The 20,144-nt window shown below is 35.1% G+C and overlaps 1 protein-coding gene across 1 annotated transcript in view; it reads right to left on the reverse strand.

Annotated features, from left to right (window-relative positions):
* ADGRA3 (adhesion G protein-coupled receptor A3) overlaps nt 1-20,144 on the reverse strand; it is a 125,020-nt gene that overhangs the window by 13,789 nt on the left and 91,087 nt on the right. Inside the window, exons 12-14 of the mRNA XM_031943068.1 lie at nt 17,818-18,021; nt 11,143-11,356; nt 10,685-10,893 (exon numbers count right to left, since the gene is read on the reverse strand). Of these exons, the coding sequence (XP_031798928.1) occupies nt 10,685-10,893; nt 11,143-11,356; nt 17,818-18,021 (627 nt within the window). The remainder of the gene's footprint in view (nt 1-10,684; nt 10,894-11,142; nt 11,357-17,817; nt 18,022-20,144) is intronic.

Raw genomic sequence — 20,144 nt, forward strand, 5'->3', positions numbered from 1 at the left:
AGATTCTTCTCGACATAACCCCCCAAAAGTTGCCACTGGGGGTCTATACAAACATGCTGAACAACATCAATAAATCATAAAAGCTGGCCATCTCTCACTTTTATGGGAAAACAATAAAACTGCAGATCTGTAAACTCTTTTTGCAGAGGAAAACAATGGTCCCACAGTAAGTTACTAAAGAAATCATACCTTGGACAAAATTCCATTTTTACAAATATACCTTAAAAGTCTTATCAAAATGAAGTAAAAAAGCATTATCAATGTAAAGATTATATGTAACCAGAAACGACAAAGTAAAATGTCCAACAGAAGGAGAATGGCTAAATTGTGATATTGATGAAATAGAAGGCAAGCATGCATTTAAGATTAAAGCATGAAAATTGCAAAAAAACAAAACAAAAAAAAAACCTATTGGAATCTTACATTAAATACTTCCAAATTTAAAAAGCAGCTAGGGAAATAAGAGAGAACACCCTAACTTTGCTGTATAAGAGGTAAAGTGAATCCATATGAATGTTCAAACAGATTCTTAATGAAGACTAAGGAGTGACTGGAGAATTGTTGATATTTCACACATTTAATTTATATAATGATTCAGTTGGACTGAAAAGAGATGACAAAACACACTCTTGTCCTCCCTTCTTCACAGAAGTAGGAAATTGTAGGTGTTTTACAACTATATTCAGTTGACAGGTTAGTTTTACTGAACTACCATTTACCCAGGATTCCTCCTTCCCAATTCCATCTGCCTTGTTTGTTATTCTTTGTTACATACAGGGAGAGGTTTTCTGGATATATATACATTTGAAAATAAAGACAATATTATTTAAGTGAATTTTTACATGAGTTTGGGCAAGTCCCTGGGCTTCAACGCCTTCATCTAAGAACTAAGAGGGAACCTTGAAGACCTGCCAAATGGCCTCCAAGGTTATGTCTAGTCTGAAACCTGTGACCCTATCACCTATGCTTACCTTGAAGTGTCAATTTTTAAGTGTCCATGATTTCATCACTATGGATGCTCCCTTAATCAATGTACCTAATTTTGTGTCCCTCATGCCTTCTGGTTGTATGTAACTCTTGTCCACGGGCTCTTCTATTTACACTGTAAGCTCCTGCCTAACTTTCATCTCTGTAGCTCCAGAATTTAGCAGAGGAACTTAGAACGTGCTTATTATATCTGAAAAGGAAAATCAATCCACCTAGGAAGCTAGATTTCCTCGGATCCTCCTCAAAAATAGAGACAGCCCAACTGCTTTTCGCCTCACTTTCCTGCTGAGGCAGTTGGTGGGGCCACAGAAAGAGTGCTGGGCTGCAGTAAGAAGACATGAGGGTCCCAATCGAGGTCCCCTGCCTGAGACACTTCCTAGTGGTGTGCCACTTCCCCTCCAGCTGCCTCAGTTTCCTCATCCACAGAATGGACATAATAACCCGAACCAAGTGAGGTAATATTTATAAAACAATACTGCTTAGCACAGGGGCGGGCACTGTCTTGGTACAATACCAATGCTAATTCCCTTCCCTTCCCCTGCTTCTAAACACATACATTATAACTAATCTCCTTGGTAATCCTTCCTAAATAGAAGTTGCCTACTTAGGTTGTTCACGTTTCTTTGGGGTTCTCTGTCATTTCAATGCCTTTGGGAGCACAAATCCTAAGATTTCCAGATAAAACTAACTCCAGGCTATACAGAGGAATTCCAGAAAAGGATTCTGCAGCTCCAAAGAGCTTGAAACGCTGTAGCATGCTGTCCAACATCTCCAGCAAGCCCTTCTTCTTCTGTAAAGTGCTGGCCCACATCCCAAATAAATCACCCTGATGCCGTTCCTCCTACTCAATTTCAGGGCTGCTTCATCGCTCATCTTCAGCATTTGTCCAAGGTTCTCGCACTGACAGCTTAATTTGACATGCTGTTTGTCTAGCTTCATGTCAGTGTTCCTTCTACTCCGTTTCTCCAGTGTAGATGGTTAGGCTAATCTCTTCTACCTTCCTGTGATTTTTGTTAAGCCTGGTATTATTCTAGTGTCTAATGTCATTAATGTGATAACACCTGCAAATGGGCACACTGGAAAACCTCACCATCAATCTTTTATTTGAAGGCTAAAATATGTTCTTTCATATTTTTAATTCCTTTTTTTAAGTTTTCAGCATCTACTTTTACAGATTTTGATTCCCATTTTTTTTCCTTTCTTTCCTTCCCTCTCCCGTTCCCCAAAACAGCAAGCAATCTGATATAGGCTATCCATGCACAACCATATTAAACATTATTTCCACACTTGTCATGCTGCAAAAGAATCAGAACAAAAGAGAAAAATTATGAGACACAAAAACAAAGGAAAATAGTATGTTTCAATCTGCACTCAGACTCCACAGTTCTTTCTCTGGATGTAGATAGTACCTTCCATCATGAGTCTTTTGGAATTGTCCTAGATCATAAAATAGACATTTCCTAAGATGATGACTGGTGAAGAGCTCTGGCAAACATTTATCTTTCTGGTTAACATACTAATTGATGTAAATATTCAGAGGCTTGCTTAAAAATTTTCCCTCTATTCCATCTGCTATGGAATCTTACACAATTTTCATGCACCCATTCTGAAACAGACTTTGCCTGAAGAGGTACTTTAAGGATGTATTTTGCTCTCAGTCAAATATTCTTTTGTAATAAACAAACACTAACCAGAGGAGTTAGGATATTCCTCATCAGCCAAACAACCATGAAGATAAGCAGTGTTGTAGAAAATGGACTGATTATAAAAGCCTTCCTGTTTTCTTTTTGGATTTACATGAAAAAGAATTTGTTCAATATGCATATATTTCCTAGTGAAATTCTGATAGTAATGAATGTATGAATGAATGAAAGGAGGCATATAGGTCATTTGCCAACATCTTCTTGGTCACCCATTTCCTCTATATTTTCAGCAAAACATCAGGATCCTTTTCTAATTTAAAAAAAAGTGCTTCCTATAGACTTTATGTCAATCTTATTTTTTTCATCCAAAATCCAACTATTCTTCCTGACCACATTACCTTAAGGGCAAAAACCACTTCTTCCCATGGTTGCTGAGTTGGATATAAAAGGGTCAATTGGCCAATCTACTGCTTTTGTTAATGGGAGACTACATCACTATAAAATAAGAGCAGATCTGTTTTATTTCAGATCTATTTGTTGTTCTCCTTCTAGCTTCATAAATCAAGAAGCTGGATTTCATGCCCAACGTACTAGAGGTCCATTTTCTCTTCAATTGCTTTTTGTTGCTTCCTCATACAAGTTTTCTTTTTCTTTTCTTTTCTTTTTTTTTTTTTTTTAATTTTCTGCCTATGGTATTCAACAAATGATCTTGGTACTTTAATACTGCAACCAGCTGCCATGTCTCTTTGCTTTGTGAGGAGATTGAATATTTGCTAACTAGAATGGTTTCCGGGATCTTTTAGTGAATATTCTATATATTTTCCTTTTTCTTTTCCCTCAAAGGCTGTCACTATCTAAACAGGTCAGCCTAGTTAAAGTTGCTTCAATTGTTACCAATATCTTTTCTTTTCTTTATCCTTCTAATTTAATGTTTGCTTTGAACTTTCATTAAACATTTTCTGATATAATTAGGCACAGTTTCCCCTAAATTCCTAAGCCTGTTATATAATATTAAGATTAATTTCAGCTGGAATACAGGTTTTTGAAAATCCTATCAGGCAGAGTAAACACTATGTATATCTTATTTGAGGCACAACCCTGCTAAGTATAGAAAGGTTCCTCAGAACAAACTCGACCACAGGTTTATTGTTACTTTTTTTCACACTAACTCCTGAAATAGTTACAAAAACAAAACAAGCTTTATTTCAATTTGGTTCACTTCTGCTTCAGAATGACCCAAATATCACATATTATTCATATTTGGGATCTCTGATTATTTTAAATAGGTTAGAAAATGAAAATTGGCTTCCACAAGACTAAGGGGGAAAAATCTCTTCACCCTAAACATGGTCATATTGCCTTGTATTGCCTGCAATCAGTACAGTGAGCTATTAGATAATATCAATTGCATACGATAAATAAAAAAATCTAAGAACCTGAAAAGATCCTCCAGATAACATCAACATAAACCTGACCTTGACAACCTGAATGTAAAGGTAGGCAAAGATAGGTTAAAGAAAACTAAGTTGAGAAAATATGGTTTGGGATAAAGGAATAAAAGATTTCAAAGTCCTATAAATACAAACTATGCCACTACTTTATACTTAAGTATTATGAATTGTTTCTTTAAAAATAATTATGAGACTTGGCAATCATGTAAGGATACCACTAAAAAATAAAATGTACTATATATTATTACCAAGAGGAAATAACTGATTATAACACCATGTAAACTTTCAACAGTTGTCAAACTATATGTCAAAAGTAAATAAAAGTACCTTAACATGGGTTATAAATTGAGTGATAAACAGAAAACAGAAGATAATTTTTAAAAAGGTTACATTCCAAAGTGAAGAATTGTCATCAATGTAATCGAAGAACCGTCATCAATATAGTCCTCTTCCCTTAGTCCAAAAAAAATGCAAAAAATAATTCATATGTTCATTCACACCCTAAAAAAGTTAATGGCTAAATTTAATCATTAAAACACCATATAATTGCTGCAGAAAAAAAAAAAAAGTAAAAGAAACGCCTTCCATAATGGCCTTGATTAAAAGCAGCAGACATAAAAATTTAGAAAGGTAAATAAGAATTGATGAATAACAAGGAGGAAGATAGTCATCAAGCAAATAGTCATCTTTGAAAATGTAACAAGGACACTGTACCACTGCAATCTTCCTGAACACTGAATTATAAGAAGCTTTTTCAGATCAAGAATAAAACAGAAGAGTTAGTTTCTATGTCCTACCAAACTAGAAGAGTTTATGTCCAGGCTAGAGTACTCTTGTCTATCATTTCAGACCAGTTTGACTAACCAAAGAGATACTCATTATCAGGCAACTGGTCACCAGGTATTTATTTTCTTCTTGGCCAAAGAAATGGTGAAAATATCTACTTAAGGGTAAAAGAATACCATCTAAAAGAAAAAAAAATGACAATCTCTTTTAGGGGGTTACAACTGACATAAAGACTACACTGATTCAGAAAACTTGAAAAAATGTTAACAAGAACAGTATTGAGGAAAGAAATTACCATTTATTAAGTACCTCGAAAGGGCCAGATACTATGTTAAGTATTTTACAACCTAGATTCTTAAACTATGGTTCATGACTCCATATGAGATCTCATAACTAAATGGGGGGGGTCATCATAAAATTATGATTTATTACCAGTGAATGTTTTATGTTTATACCTCTTTTATATACTTATATACCCAGGTCACCCACAAAATTTCTTGGGCAAATAGGTCACAAGTGGAAAAACTTTAAAAAGCCCTACTTTACAAAAATAAATTCTCTTTTGATCCTTACAACAGCCTTGTGACGTAGATGCTATTATTATCTGCATCCTAGAAATGAGGAAACTGAGGCAGATATATACTGACCTATGTTCAGTAACTTGTCTGGGTTCACAAACTGAAATTCATACTTCAAAAGTTCAGCTTTTTATCCATCATGTTAACTAGCTGCCTCAATAAACACTAAATAAATCTTATCAATGTATAAAAGCTCCAAAAAATGGAAAAATGCAGGGCATCTATGGCTCTACACAGATTTTATTTATTAAAAACAAAACAGACTAGAAAATTCATAAGATTTGTTTAAACTCTAATGATCAATGAATTTATAATTACTATCTTGTGCTATTTAAATTACTATAATATTCATAATGAAATTAATTATGAAAATCAAAAAACCAAAGGTAATAATATCTCATGTAATAATGATTTACAAACAGGAAAAGAAACCTTAAGACATAAATAGCAGAGAAAGGAAACACTGAATTATTTTAAAGTTCTGTTTTTCTTTTTCCCAATTCATTTTCTTACTGCATTAGGGAAATGGAGGAAAGACACTTTTTGACATCTATTTTCTCAATAGTATCAAAAAAGTCTGAAATTTACTTTCACAAATTGAATTCCAAGGGGGAAAAAAACACTGGACATTATTAAAGATACAAGAAAATGCTCTCTATAGTTATAAAGATTTTTAAAATAGTTACCTTCATTCAACAAATTCAATTCAATAAACATGTGCAGCAGGGCAATGAGCCATATAAATGAAGGTACTGAGAATAGAAAGATAAAAAAATCCTAAAAGACATAATTTAAACCAAACAAATTAAAATACAAAGTCAATATAAAAAGGGTGAAAGAGTTTTAAAATAAAGGCTAGGAAAAAATTTAGGAAGCTTAGCTTCAGCAGGGATAATCAGGGAAAATTTCATTATGAATCTTAGCAGCTAAAAGATTTTGAAGACAAAAGACTCCAACAATTAGAGATTAGGAGAACAGCCGGGAGAGCCGGGAGATAAAGGTAGGTGCCCAGAAGCTAAAGAAGGCAACTGACAATTCTAACCACTAGCACCATAATGGGTTCAACAATTTTGCCGCTTCAATAATTATGTTGACTTGTGATTTTACCAGAAGGCTATTTTCACCATAGATACAAATTTCAGATTATTATATGTGCCTTCACATCTTGTACTGTTTTTTTCCCCCCGCCCACACATACTCATTCCTAAATCCTCCATTAAGTCATAAGGAACTTCTTGAAAAAAGGGGCTATTTGGGGCAGCTAGGTACTGTAGTGGATAGAGCACTAGCCCTGAAGTCAGGAGGATCTGAGTTCAAATCTGGCTTCAGACACTTAATACTTCCTGTGTGACCCTGGGCAAGTCACTTAACTCCAATTGCCTAAGGGGGGAAAAAAAAAAAGAAAGAAGGAAAAAAGGGGCTATTTTTGTCTTTTCTTTGTATTCCCAGCACTAAACAGAGGGCCTGACACTGGCAAGCACTCCAGAAATGCTTTTTATTTTGACTTGATAAGGGATCTGCCCAATAATTTGGAGGCCTGCTAAATGTTTTCAGCATCTTTACATAAAATTCTGTCCTTCTCCATTCCTTCACAAGCCTCTCTGTTAATTAAAATTTTTCCATTTTTCTCCTCCATCTCCCACCTTGGTCCTGTAGTAGCTTCTGAGCACACCTGAATAAATCAGCTACATAAATACCAAACTAAACTAAAACATTTTTATTAAAGAGATTGATTCTTTTGTGGATAGGAATGCATGATTCTATTTTACTGAATTTTCCATTCAACAGAATTCATCAGAAATTATTTTCCTATATTATGTTAGAATACTGAATATCATTTGCTTAATAAAACTGCATGTCTAAATTATACTTATGAAGAATTTAGAATTTATGAAGAACTTGTGGAAAAATATTTTAAAATGAGAAAAAAACAAAAGTTTAAAAATTCTTTTGTAATATTTCTTCAACATCGTGTAAAACTTTTTATCCTTATGGCTTCAAAACCTTGGTGTTAATTATTTTGGGAAACAACAATTTAATTTTTTTTATACTGGTATCCTTGTTTAAATTACAAGGGATATCTTATATTATCTTCTGATGATATGTATGGTGTATACTGATGTATATCACTTTGTTGCCTCTGGGTGGCATAGTTATATTTAAGAAAAATTAATATAAATAACAGTTGCTAATGTATTTTAGTTTTAAAGAACAGTGCATTACATACTAAAGAAAGATGAAATGTAAATACATAGGATCAAAGAACGGCCTAGTCCTTCCAGAAAAGGATTAAACTAATTAAAATGATTTGCTTAGAAGTTCAAAAAGAGAAACATTGAATTGATGATATAGTAAATGAAAAAAACTCAAGCTATAGTGTATCATGCCAATGTTATTAAAGGTTGAAAAATCTCTTTCAATAGTCCATATTTCATGTTTTGATTTTATTTTTTTTCTATTACACTCCTATGCAAATAGGAAACAATTTGTTGTTTTTCACAACTATTTCTCTTCCACTATGTTTGCTTTATGGAGATATAGTTGGCCATGTTTAAATCATGTATTTCCTGAGAAAGTTCAATCTCAATAAAGGAAATACTTCTCATGACAATTCACGTCTTGTGATTATGAAGCAGTAACACCACTTTCTACATGTTTTATTTATGACCATGCCATGTATGGCATACTAAATACCTCATACTCTTATCACTGACTGGACAAATCAATTCTGGAGGAGAAATGCTTAGTTCTGATTACACCAAAAGTATCACGAACATGAGTGAGGAGCCAAAGTGAGTCTTTCGTTCTTATCACTTGTTCCATATATCATTTCCCAACCTCGTTAGGCCAAACAGGGACAAGAAAGCTGGAGCCAAGTCGATACAATTTTCTACTTACAGGCTATGTCTACTTGTGTGGGTGTGTGTATATTTTAGGTGGAAAAAAAAAAAAACAATTTAAGGAAAGAAATTTAAGGAAAAATTTGTGGTATTTTTGTGCAAAAATACCTTTCATTTCTTTGCTTAACATTATTATAGATCAGAAAGAGGGAATGCTGAATTTAGTCATGGAGATCTCCAGTATCATTCTTCCATATCTTCAAATCATTCATGTTTAAGAAATACCTTTGGAAATACAGGAGGCTCTTGTTAAAAAAAATATTCCTGCATTCCCAATTACTATATCTATATATCGATACACACACACACACACACACATATATATAGATGTAAAAATATATCTATATAGATATCTATAAATATATATACTTGTCCACAAAAGTCCTAATTACTAATATATATATATATATACACATATATATATATATATATATACACATACTTGTCTACAAAAGCTCTAAGTAATGAAATCTTCTAATAATTATAATTACTTAAAACATACCAACTTTAATTTAGTTGTAAAAATTTCTTTTTTATTCATTTTAGCATTATTTACCTAAGTAATGGGAACTATCTTCTTATTCTTCAATATAAAAATGCATTTAATAAATGAATTATGTAACCAAAAATACTAATTCAAGAGCTTCAGGAACCCATGAATAAACCAACAAAAGGCTGAGATCATTAAACCATAACCCAGAAAGACCCAAAAGCTCATCTGTGTGTTGCATTACTCTACCTGTAGCTTTTATATAGAAATAACCACTACTGTCTGAATTTCAAAGGGAAACAAATATTATGCAGCAAAATAGAATCTAGCCTTGGTTTGGCCAAGAATTAATCACAATTTCTAGGAAAACTAAATATGAGTCTCAGTTCTGCCATGTTTAAACTGAAGGCACCAAAACACTGTCACGTGATAAGGAGCCAGTAGCCCTGGAAGTTAGGAAGCCTCAGCCTCAGAGCTGGGTAAGCGTCCCAGTGAGAGGAGGGGCCATTTTATCAGCACCAACAAGCACCGAACAACTGCTGCCAAAGGGCAGGCGGGTATGGGGGCCTCAGAGGGGCAGCCGCCTCCCGACTACCTATTGTGATTCCAGCTCAGCCCTCACAGCCGTCACCAGGGGAGACATCCTTCAGCCTCCCCAACAAAAAGCCGGCTAGCTGGAACAGAAAGCTTTCCAAGGAAGCCAGGAGGCAGCCTGGCCAGAAAAACTGAGCCTCCACCATCTTCCTCCTGATAGAAACAGCCCAGGGCTCTGAATCCAAAAGCCTGGGGCATAACAAGGCTTCCAGCCCAAGGCGATGGCCATCATCCTGGAGAAGCTCCTGAGGAGATGCACCTTGGCAAGTCTCTTGTAGATGCTGTAGCCACAGCCAAATTCCTACTTCCAGTCTTCAGCACTATTTAGGGGATCAGCATCAGAACTGGCATAATTTTATCAGTAGAAATGATGTTAGAGAAGAGGCTTTGACATCTGCTTTTCTCCTGACCTCTAAGCACCATGGGGCTTTTCCCTCTGATCTGCAGCTAAAACTTTCCTCATGTATTGCCTTCCCCATTAGATTGGAGATTCCCTGAGAGGAGAGACTTACTCCTCTATTTGTGTTCTCGGCGCTTAGCACAGTCGAGGAGGAAGTTGCTCTCTTTAACCTGGTGTTCACCTGGGAGTCAACAGGACGACAGGGCAGGATATGAACACATGAATAAAGGACTTTAAGCCTGCACTTGGCTGTCCTAGAGCACGTTCCCGGTATTTAAGCTGCACTTCATATGAAACAGCGGCCAGCGATCTCAGAAGACCTCAGAAGGAGGCAAGCTGGGTAAAACTGGTTTAAGCTCTGCAAAAGACAGCAACCAGGGATTTCTCTGAGGCCTGGGAACTAAGAGAGGCTGGCAATGTAATGCAGAGTGTTCACAAACGAAGTGAATGCCTGGGTCAAGCATTTTACAGGCCCCGGTGCAGAGATTTCACATATTTAACAGAGGAGAGAGATTGGGCAGGAAGGAAGGGGAGAGGGAATGGCAAGGACCATGTGGAGAGACTAGATGTTCCGTGTCTGTAAAACTCTAATCTTACTTAATATGCCGGTTCCTTCATTACAGGTGACTACTGCAATTTTTAGCTTTAATTTAGTTGTTTCCTATCTTCACATGAATTCCATCAAACACACTTAGAAATAAGCCAACCTTCCTTTCAACTGAACTGAACTCACACTCTTAAATAAACAAACAGGTCACTGTGGGATCTGTAAAAAGCACCTTATGACGTCTGAAGGAAAATAAGACTCCACTGTCCAAAGTTAGTTTTCAGGCAGAACATTTTCAAAGGTCGTACCATTAACACTGCGTAGCTCGTGAGAGAGTAGCACTGAATTGTCGTCACGTTTTCGTCTGATGAGAGGATGCGGCAGCCATCTGACTTCCAGCCCCCTTGTCCATTCAGCAAATCAAAATCCCACTGCGCTGCGACAGCATCTGCTCCGTGTGCAATCCGACGTAATGTGACATTAATAGGAATGTGTTGAGTATCTATATTTATTCCATCTGTTGAAAGAAAAGTACAAGAGTTTAAAAAAAGGCTAAGCAGTATAAAATTTGCTATTTGCTGAGCAAGTCATTAAACAGCATGGAACACAAAACATTTTTCTGGAGCCTAAGTTATGACATCTTATTGTTACTGTAGGAGAATTACATTATTGGGACGGTCAACTGGGCATCAAGAATTTATTTATAAAAAATACTTTAAAATTACAACAGGTAATAATTAGACAGCATTATTTGTCAGAAACAAACCCATTTTGGTGAGAATCACAGGGGTGACCACTGTCCGTCGCTTTCCATCATCAGCCAGATTTGTTGAATTTCCTGTTGCTGGAAAAAGCTTTCCATTGCGGAATGCAATAAGTTGAAGTTTGTAAATAGATTCCTCAGCCAGTCGGGTTTCCCTTTTATGCTTCGGTGAGAAAAGGGAGGGAGGAAGCTGAATAGATGCTTCTACGATAGTATTCTAAAAAACATAATATTTTAAAGGTTATATTATTAATTTTTCAGAAAGAAAATAATTATTTCTTCAGTGCCACATTTCAAGTTTTCAAACTTCACATTAAACAAAACCTTAAAAATATAAAATGAGCTATATGTAAAGAGTCATACTGAATTTGATAATTGATATATCTAGGGGTTAATGTTTCACTTTTTTAAAAATGAAAAATAAATTTGGAATGAAAATAGATCAAAAGACTGTACTGTATGTAACTATCTTAGAATAAGAAAAGCAAACTTCCAAGAAATAAGGAACACGCCAAATGGATTCTCTCTTTGATACTTTCACTTTGATTTTTCCCCATTACAATACAAATTCTGTCCTTGCAGAGACTATACTAACAACAATTCAATGAACACCAACTTTCACAATAACCCCAAATTAACTGGGAAATTCAGTGATAATGATATAGCTGAATTTTACATCTGAAATTATATGGGAATATGAAAGTTTAATATCATAGCAAGTACTCTATTACCAAAATGGACCTTCATTCCAATCTGAGACATGGCTGCACAGATTTATATTACAATGAAAACTGAAAACTGTTTTATTAAAAATTCAAGGGCAGATATTTATCAAATTTCACTAGAATAATGATTTTAGATTATGTAGGAAAAATAAGACAAATTTTAATTTTAAAAATTTAATATTATATTCTTGTAGTGCTAGGACTTTAAGCATGCTCACAGAATTCCCAATTGTTTGAATAATCCATATATTGAGAAACACAGATTTGAATGACTGAAAGGTCTCCAAATATGAGTGTTTTAGTAACAACCGGTGCAATTAAAACAATTCAAAATCAACATGTTGGTATTTATTTGGATAATAAAACACGTTTTCCAAATATTTATTCTATACGAACAAGTAATAATGAAAGAATTTTAAAACATCACCTTCTGAAACATTCAATTTACTAACAGCATTTAGAAAGCCATGTATATTTGTCATCCAAAAAGTAGGTTAAGGTGAAAAGGGTTATCACCAGAAGGGCTAGAAAATAGATGATGAATTTTAGAAGAAATTTATGGTAATTATTTACTAAAGTAAAATACTGGCTTGTTAACTACATGGTAGAAGTGGGTATATCAATAAAATAACAAAGTATTTCACTTGTAATATTTAATCCAGTTCCCCTTGCATAGCTTGTTTTTAAAGGTATACTGTAATGTATGTTATATTACACCTCTTCACAAACTGTCCTCAATCTTCAATAAATATGAATAAAAATTAATTATTAAGACTTCTGTGTCATGTGAGCAATAAAATGGCTAAACCAACATTTCTTCCGACTCCCACAATCTCTCAAATCTCTCCAAAACAAAAACTGTGCACTAAAGGTAAAACAGCTGTCTCCTTCATAGTCTAGGATAAGCAGAAACCCAAAAAGGTTAAAAGTCAAACTCAAAATCATGACCTCATTTTCACTGACTCTAAACTCATCCAGCATCTTCCATCTCCCTGCCGCAGACAGCAAGGTGACCTAACAACCCAAGAACCCAATATACGCCTCTGCATCCTGTTACACACAAACACACACACACAAAAACTACGAGAGAAGTAGGAAGAGGGATGATGCTTAAGATAACTACAATGGTGTAAGAAACATGATATCAATAAAAGCTTACTTTAAAAGGCTAATTATCACATAGCTACCCTGGACTGCAATTGCAAATTTGGTATAATTTAACAAATCTTAAGAATGTAACATTTCATCAGAGCTTCAGGACCCCTGTATGGATGCCTGGCTTCTGAACCAGGAGATGACATGGCTGTTCTATATACTTATAAAGATTCTGCAGAGTACAGGGCCAACAATCTGGAGGCTTAACTCTTAGTGTTGGCTCTGTGACTATCCCTATGTAATCAAAGGCAAGGCAGAATCTTCCTACACTTGCAGCTCCTCATTTATAAAATCCCCAAGGTCTGGTTCAATTCTGAGAGTACTATAACATTAGTAATTATAATTATATTGCATATATATATGTAAAATATATAAATTATATATAATTATAATTATATTTGGAAAGAGTAAAATATGCCTAAATTATATGGAATACTAAGTTTTATGTCATGTTTCTTTATCAGCAGATCCCTCTGCTATAATATAGATTAAGAGATAATATAGGATTAAGTCTCAGATTTACTAATTTATAGGGTAACTAGGTGGTGCAATGGATGGGGTCCTAGGTCAGCAGGCAAGATGATCCGAGTTCAAATCCTTCCTCAGATACCTACTACCTGTGTGACTCTGTCAAAGTCACTTTACCCCCTCTGCCTTAGCATCCTCATCTGTAAAACGAGCTGGAGAAGTAAATGGCAAACTACACCCATATCCTTGCCAAGAAAACCCCAAATGAAGTCATGTAGTTTCGATCACAATTGAACAATACTATAATTGACAAATGAAGCTTCGACTGCAAAGAGAATATAAAAAAGAAAAATACTATATATAATCCTTAAACATTTCAATTTATCTTTGCCATGATTTCCCCCTCCAAATAGCCTTGATTTCCCGATTATGTTTCTTTCAAGCCAAACTCAAAGCTTACTCTCCCACATGGAAAGGATTTCTTGTTCTTCCTATCTCTTGCCACATTTTGCCTGGATGGACTTCTCCTTTGCTTTTAAAGTTTTTCTTGTATCACAGCTATTTGTGTTTATAACATCTCTAGTTTATACTGTGAAATAATTATAGCTTCCATGGATGATTCTTTACTACAGACCCCAACTTTGTAGCTATACGACTGATGACTAAAATGCATAAAGAAAAAATGGTCCTGATGTTTATCAATTACAAAACAAAACAAAAAGAAAGAAAAAAGGAAAAAAACATCTAATTTGGCAGAGGAAGATTCAGCTATAAAGATTCTCTTCTAACAAAGTTATCTGAGACAGACGTGTTAATATCATTGTGTTTTGAAACACAAGGACCATTTTGCACTCAGTAATTCTAAGACCATCAACAAAGCACAGAATAGAGAAATAAATGTTCAGCAAAGATGTTTATTAGTACCTTAGAAGATGTCCTACACAGAATTTGAGGAAAATGATTCCCCATGCATGTGTTCCAATGACACTGTAGTCTCTGAATTAAGTCCCTTAATCCTAAAGGATACCTTTAAGAAGACCCATCATCCTCAACAATTCATTAAAAAAAAATCAAGTGGATGAAGAATATGGAATACTCTCCATAATGATAGCCAACAGCATGGGAAATCAATTGATTGTGGATGAACCCTGCAATATAAACAATGAGGAAGATCCAGAGCTGATCAGAAAGAAGAGAGAATTCTGGATTGTCCAGTGAAATCTAAGCTCCTTGAAGAGAACGAATGTTTGGGTTTTGTAGGCATTGTGCTTTGCACATAAAAGGCATTTAATAAGCATTTGTCCAATTGAATTATAGTGTAAGTTATTTTTGAGAATACGGTCTATGGCCTTTGTCTGTATCTCTCTCTTTCTATCTCTCTCCCTCCCTTCTTTCCTCCTTGTCTCAGGGCACTAGAGTATAGCATCCTGTATTTACTAAGCACTTTGAAAATGTTTGCTAAAATGAAAAAAATGAACAACAAAGTACACGGAATAAGGAAGGTAATGAATTCCAGACCTGCTTCCCATACCTAAATTCTCTCCAAACTTCCATCTCACATCTCCAAGTTATATTGAACAGTTGGAACTACGTCTGTCCCCTCAACATCTGAGATTCAACACATGCAAAGCTGAACTCCTTATCTTCTTTCCAAATCCCCTCCTCCTAATTCCCTTATTCTACAAAGGGCACCGAGATTCTCTCAGTCCCCCGTTGTCAAACATAACTGCTCACTCTCTCCCCTCCATATCTAATCAGCTGCCAAGTACTGTCAGTTCTCCCCTTGGAGCCTTCCTCTCACACACACCCTCATCTCCTCTGACATCCCCTTTAGATCTCATCACTCAGGCCTGGTTACTTTCCTGAGCAGTTGTTTGGTCTCCCTGAGACCAGTCCCTGTCTACTTTCATCTGTCTTCAACTGATGATCTTCCTAGAGTTCAGGTCAGAGCACAGTCTCCATCAGCACACATTCAGTAGTGGCTCCCAAATACCTTCTAGGATCAAACAATTTTTTTTCTTTTTCTTTTGCTTTTCAATGCTCTTCCTAACCAATCGTCCTCCTACACTTCTGGTGTTTCTTATGTTCTCTTTATCCCCAACCCTACTTACACATGCAGAGTCCTCCTCACACAGGACACTCAACCTCCAGTTCCATTCATTTTCCCTGGCTGACCCACAGGCCCAGAATTCTCTCCTTCTTCATCTCCATCTCTACCACTTTCTGGCTTCCTTCCAGTCCTAGGTAAACCTCCCGCCTTTTTCAGGAAGCCTTTCCTGAGCCAACTTAATGTTAGTTCCTCCCCAATCATCCTGTGTGTGTACTTAATGAAAGTAATAAAGCAAGCGCTTGATAATTGATGGAGAAGCAGACATAAATTTTGAATTGTTATAAGACAAGGCATAAAGATATATCTAAACAAGTTAGCCATCAAGATAAAGAAATAATTGTCAAAATATGAAAACACAAGCTATCAAAGACTGACAAGTCATGTTATCACTTCTGCTTTTATTCATGCTCAGAATAATTTACAAATATATTTGCATTTTTACTTTAAAAGCAAGTAGTACTGATTATCACTACATTCTAAGTTTAAAACATTTAAGAATTTGATTGCAATTTTGCTCTAAAAAAATACTAGAAACTTAACAGAGCTTAGAAACTATTAACCTGTTACCCTCACATATTTTAAATTCTATGTCCTACGACATGACAACTCACTGATCATTATGGTTATCCTTCAAAAATTAATAAATGGAACAAACAGTGCCTTGTTTTAAAATACATATACACACATATGCATATATGTATATATATATATATATATATATTCAAATTTTCAAATAGACACCAACAATATTGTAATAATGACAAACCATGAAAGATTTAGCTCCTTGGATGAAGACAATAATCCAAGAGAATTCCTAAGGACCGATGATAAAAAAAAATGCTATTCATACCCAGAAGAACAACTGGCAGATTCTGCCTGAGGAATGAAGCATAATTTTTTTTTTTATTTACCTTCTATTTCTTGCTTTTGTTTCTGTTTTTTTGGCAATGTGAATGTTTTGCATGACTTCACATATATAACTGCTTAATTGCTTGCCTTTACAAAGGATGATGGAGAGAAAGGAGGGAGGGAAAGAATTTTGAACTCTATTTTTTTAAATGAATATTAGAAATAAATTTTTAAAATTCTAAACTGGAAGGCCATAGTCTCTATAAGAAAATTAACTAGACTAAGCCAAAAAATATGTTTCTAGTTTTCCTTACCATAACTAAACATGCTTTATTTTCTGAAAATATCTGTCCTCTTCTCTAAGTAATAGAGACCTTATCTATGACTTGCTATGAGAGGAAACTCCTGCTAATTTAATGAACTGTATCATATTTACTTTTATTACCTTTTAATTTGGTCCTTTATTTTATTCCTGCCTAATCTCTGAGACAATAAAAGCAGATTTTAATATAAATAAGGTATATATAAAGAAAAATATCAGCAATAATATTATGTGATGATCAACTCGGATGGACTTGGTCTTTTCAGCAATGAGATGATTCAGGCCAATTCCAACAGACTTATGATGGAGAGAGCCATCTGCACCCAGAGAGAGAGCAGCCCTCTGCTGGAGAGAGCAGTCCCTCAGTTTGTAGGGACTGAATGTGGCTCACAACACTGTATTTTCATCTATTTTGTTGCCAATTTCTTTTTCTCTCACTTTTTTTTAACCTTTTTGACCTGATTTTTCTTGTGCAACATGATTAATGTGGAAATATGTTTATAAGAATTGTATATGTTTAACCTTTTATTGGCTGGCTCACTGTGGAGAGGAGGAAGGAGAGAAGGAAAGAGGGAGAAAAATAAGGAACACAAAGTTTTGTAAGGGTGAATGTTGAAAACTATCTTTGTATGTTTTTTAAATATAAAAAGCTATTATTAAAAAAAGCATCAATGTCTATAAAATATCAAATATCATACCTTTAGTGCCAATGTTTTTTAAAAATAAAAAGCTATTATTAAAAAAAAAAGCATCACTGCATTTTCATCTGTTTTGTTGTTGCTTGCTAATTTTTTTTAACCTTTTTGACCTGATTTTTCTTGTGCAACATGATTAATATGGAAATATGTTTATAAAATTGTATATGTTTAACCTTTTATTGGATGGCTCACTGTGGAGAGGAGGAGGGAGAGAAGGAAAGAGGGAGAAAAATAAGGAACACAAAGTTTTGGAAGGGTGAATGTTGAAAACTATCTTTGTATGTTTTTTAAATATAAAAAGCTATTATTAAAAAAAAAGCTTCAATGTCTATAAAATATCAAGTATCATACCTTTAGTGCCAAACTTGAAAATGTATTAGAAACATTACACTTGAAGCTCAGTTGCTTGTCTAAATGTCCATCAGGATCTCTTCTTCCATACTCGGTTAGTCCAGTCCGATCAGATGTTGCCACTTTCTGGAACACGGTGCATGTCATTCCAGTGAAACTGGTGGCTTTGATGATATAAGCTTCCAGAGCAATATTTGGTGAATACTTCAAAATTCAACAAATATTAGTTATGTAAGGTTAATTTCATGGGGAAAATAACACAATAATCTGGCAAATGTAGAACACATTGAAATGCACTACATTTCAATAAAACACATGAGGTATTTAAATAAAAGGAAAAGCTACTACGTGAACATTCCAATTCAATATATACTGATTGAATTATCAATTATACTGTAAGAGGTATACTCTGGCAGATGAAGATGAATTCTTCCCTGATTCCTCCACTAAAAATGACTTTACATTTCTTTGTCAGCATCCAAGTTGCTTCCTGCCACAGGTAAGTTCCTTGAGGGCAGGGCTTTTTCACATTTTCTTTCCATGTCTGGTATGTCACACAGTGCTTGATACATATTAGGAACTTAATTACTTGTTAAATCACTGAATAAGATACCCATTGCTGTGACTCTGAAGTCCCTTCCAGTGATATATCATATGATTGGATCTCAAATCATCTAATCTAACTTCCACACTCAAGGCAAAATCCCTACCAGAAAGAAAGGAATTATTTTTTTGCTTCAGTATTTTACTAAATAAGAATTACTGAATAAGTAATTATTCTATTCCAAAACCGTCTCTATGATATCTAGTAGGGAGATCCTGGATCAAGTAGTAGAAGTAAATGAATAAAACAGATAGAGATAAATAATCAAGATGGCCTGATGGTGAAACCAAGTGGCTTGATGGTAAAATTGTAAGCTTTGGGCTATAATATGTACACTGGTCAATACAATAGCAATCATAGCCTCTTTATAAGACCTCTCCCAGAAAAGACTATAAAAAATGATAGCCTTGTGGATCTTCCACAATTGGCAAAAAAAAAGGGGGGGGGGAGGGAAGCACAATCTATATCTGTGATTTTAAAGATATAAGGAGCTTCTTCTATCACCACAAAGCAACTATTCAGTATCACATAGCTGCCTAGGACATTAAAAAAATCATTAACTTGTGTCCAGAATTAAACAAACAGTATTTGTATGAGGTTAGGATGTGATAAGTCTGACTCTGAAGGCTACTCATCACCTCATGAGGCCTTCCCCAACAAGGAGTCACTGAGCATCAATTTTGTATATAGCTCTGTGCAAATTGCTGGAGGTGACACAAATTTATACAAAAGAATCAAAGAGCTGGTATATTGTGAGATTACATAGAGATGTGTGTGTGAAATAAGGCAGTGTATTGCCCTAAATGACACAAACAAATTTAACAGGATGACTAGAGGAAAAGGGATCACTTGTGTCCACAGTGATCAAGGAAGGTACATGGAAGAGAGCTTATGAATGAGTCCTTGAAGGACTGGTATAATTGGGATGGGTGTTCTAAGCAGAGGTGCCTGAAGAAAAAGCACAATCCAGGGACAGGGAATAGCAAATAATCCAGATTTATCACATCAAAGAAATCACATGAAAGAAGTCAATCTGTGGAAAGAACTGAACTTCCTTTAGTATGTGTTCAAGAGGAGATAATTACAAAAAAGGAAACTGAGACCCAGAGAGACTCTATGAAATTCCCACATATAAAAAACTAATTAGCAGCAGAGCCTGGATTGGACCTAATAACACATTACAGACTCATTGAACAAAGGTTTCAGCAAATATCTCAAATCCGAAAGACTAAAGCCATAATGTCCTCTTACAAATGTGATGAAAAGCTGAGGGAGTAGGATACATAGTAGATCCCCCAAACCTTTTGAACTTTGTCTTAAGATTACAGAGGTCCTCAAACTATGGCCCGCAGGCCAGATGTGGCAGCTGAGGATGTTTATCTCCCTCACCCAGGGCTATCAAGTTTCTTTATTTAAAGGCCCATAAAACAAAGTTTTTGTTTTTACTATAGTCTGGCCCTCCAACAGTCTGAGGGACAGTGAACTGGCCCCCTATTTAAAAAGTTTGAGGACCCCTGTAAGGTTTTCATGCCTACCCACATATGCCACACATTTGATCCAAATATGGAATAGCCAGATATGGGATATTATAATAGTGGTGTGATATAATATGGCAATGTTAATGTTTTTCCTTAACTTTAAGAAAAATATTTAGAATAGATTAAGATATAGAATCACATAAATCAGAGATTAATTGATGTTTTTGTATTAATTCTGATTCATA

The sequence above is a fragment of the Sarcophilus harrisii genome, chromosome 6, assembly GCF_902635505.1.
Source record: "Sarcophilus harrisii chromosome 6, mSarHar1.11, whole genome shotgun sequence".
NCBI classification, from domain to species: domain Eukaryota; kingdom Metazoa; phylum Chordata; class Mammalia; order Dasyuromorphia; family Dasyuridae; genus Sarcophilus; species Sarcophilus harrisii.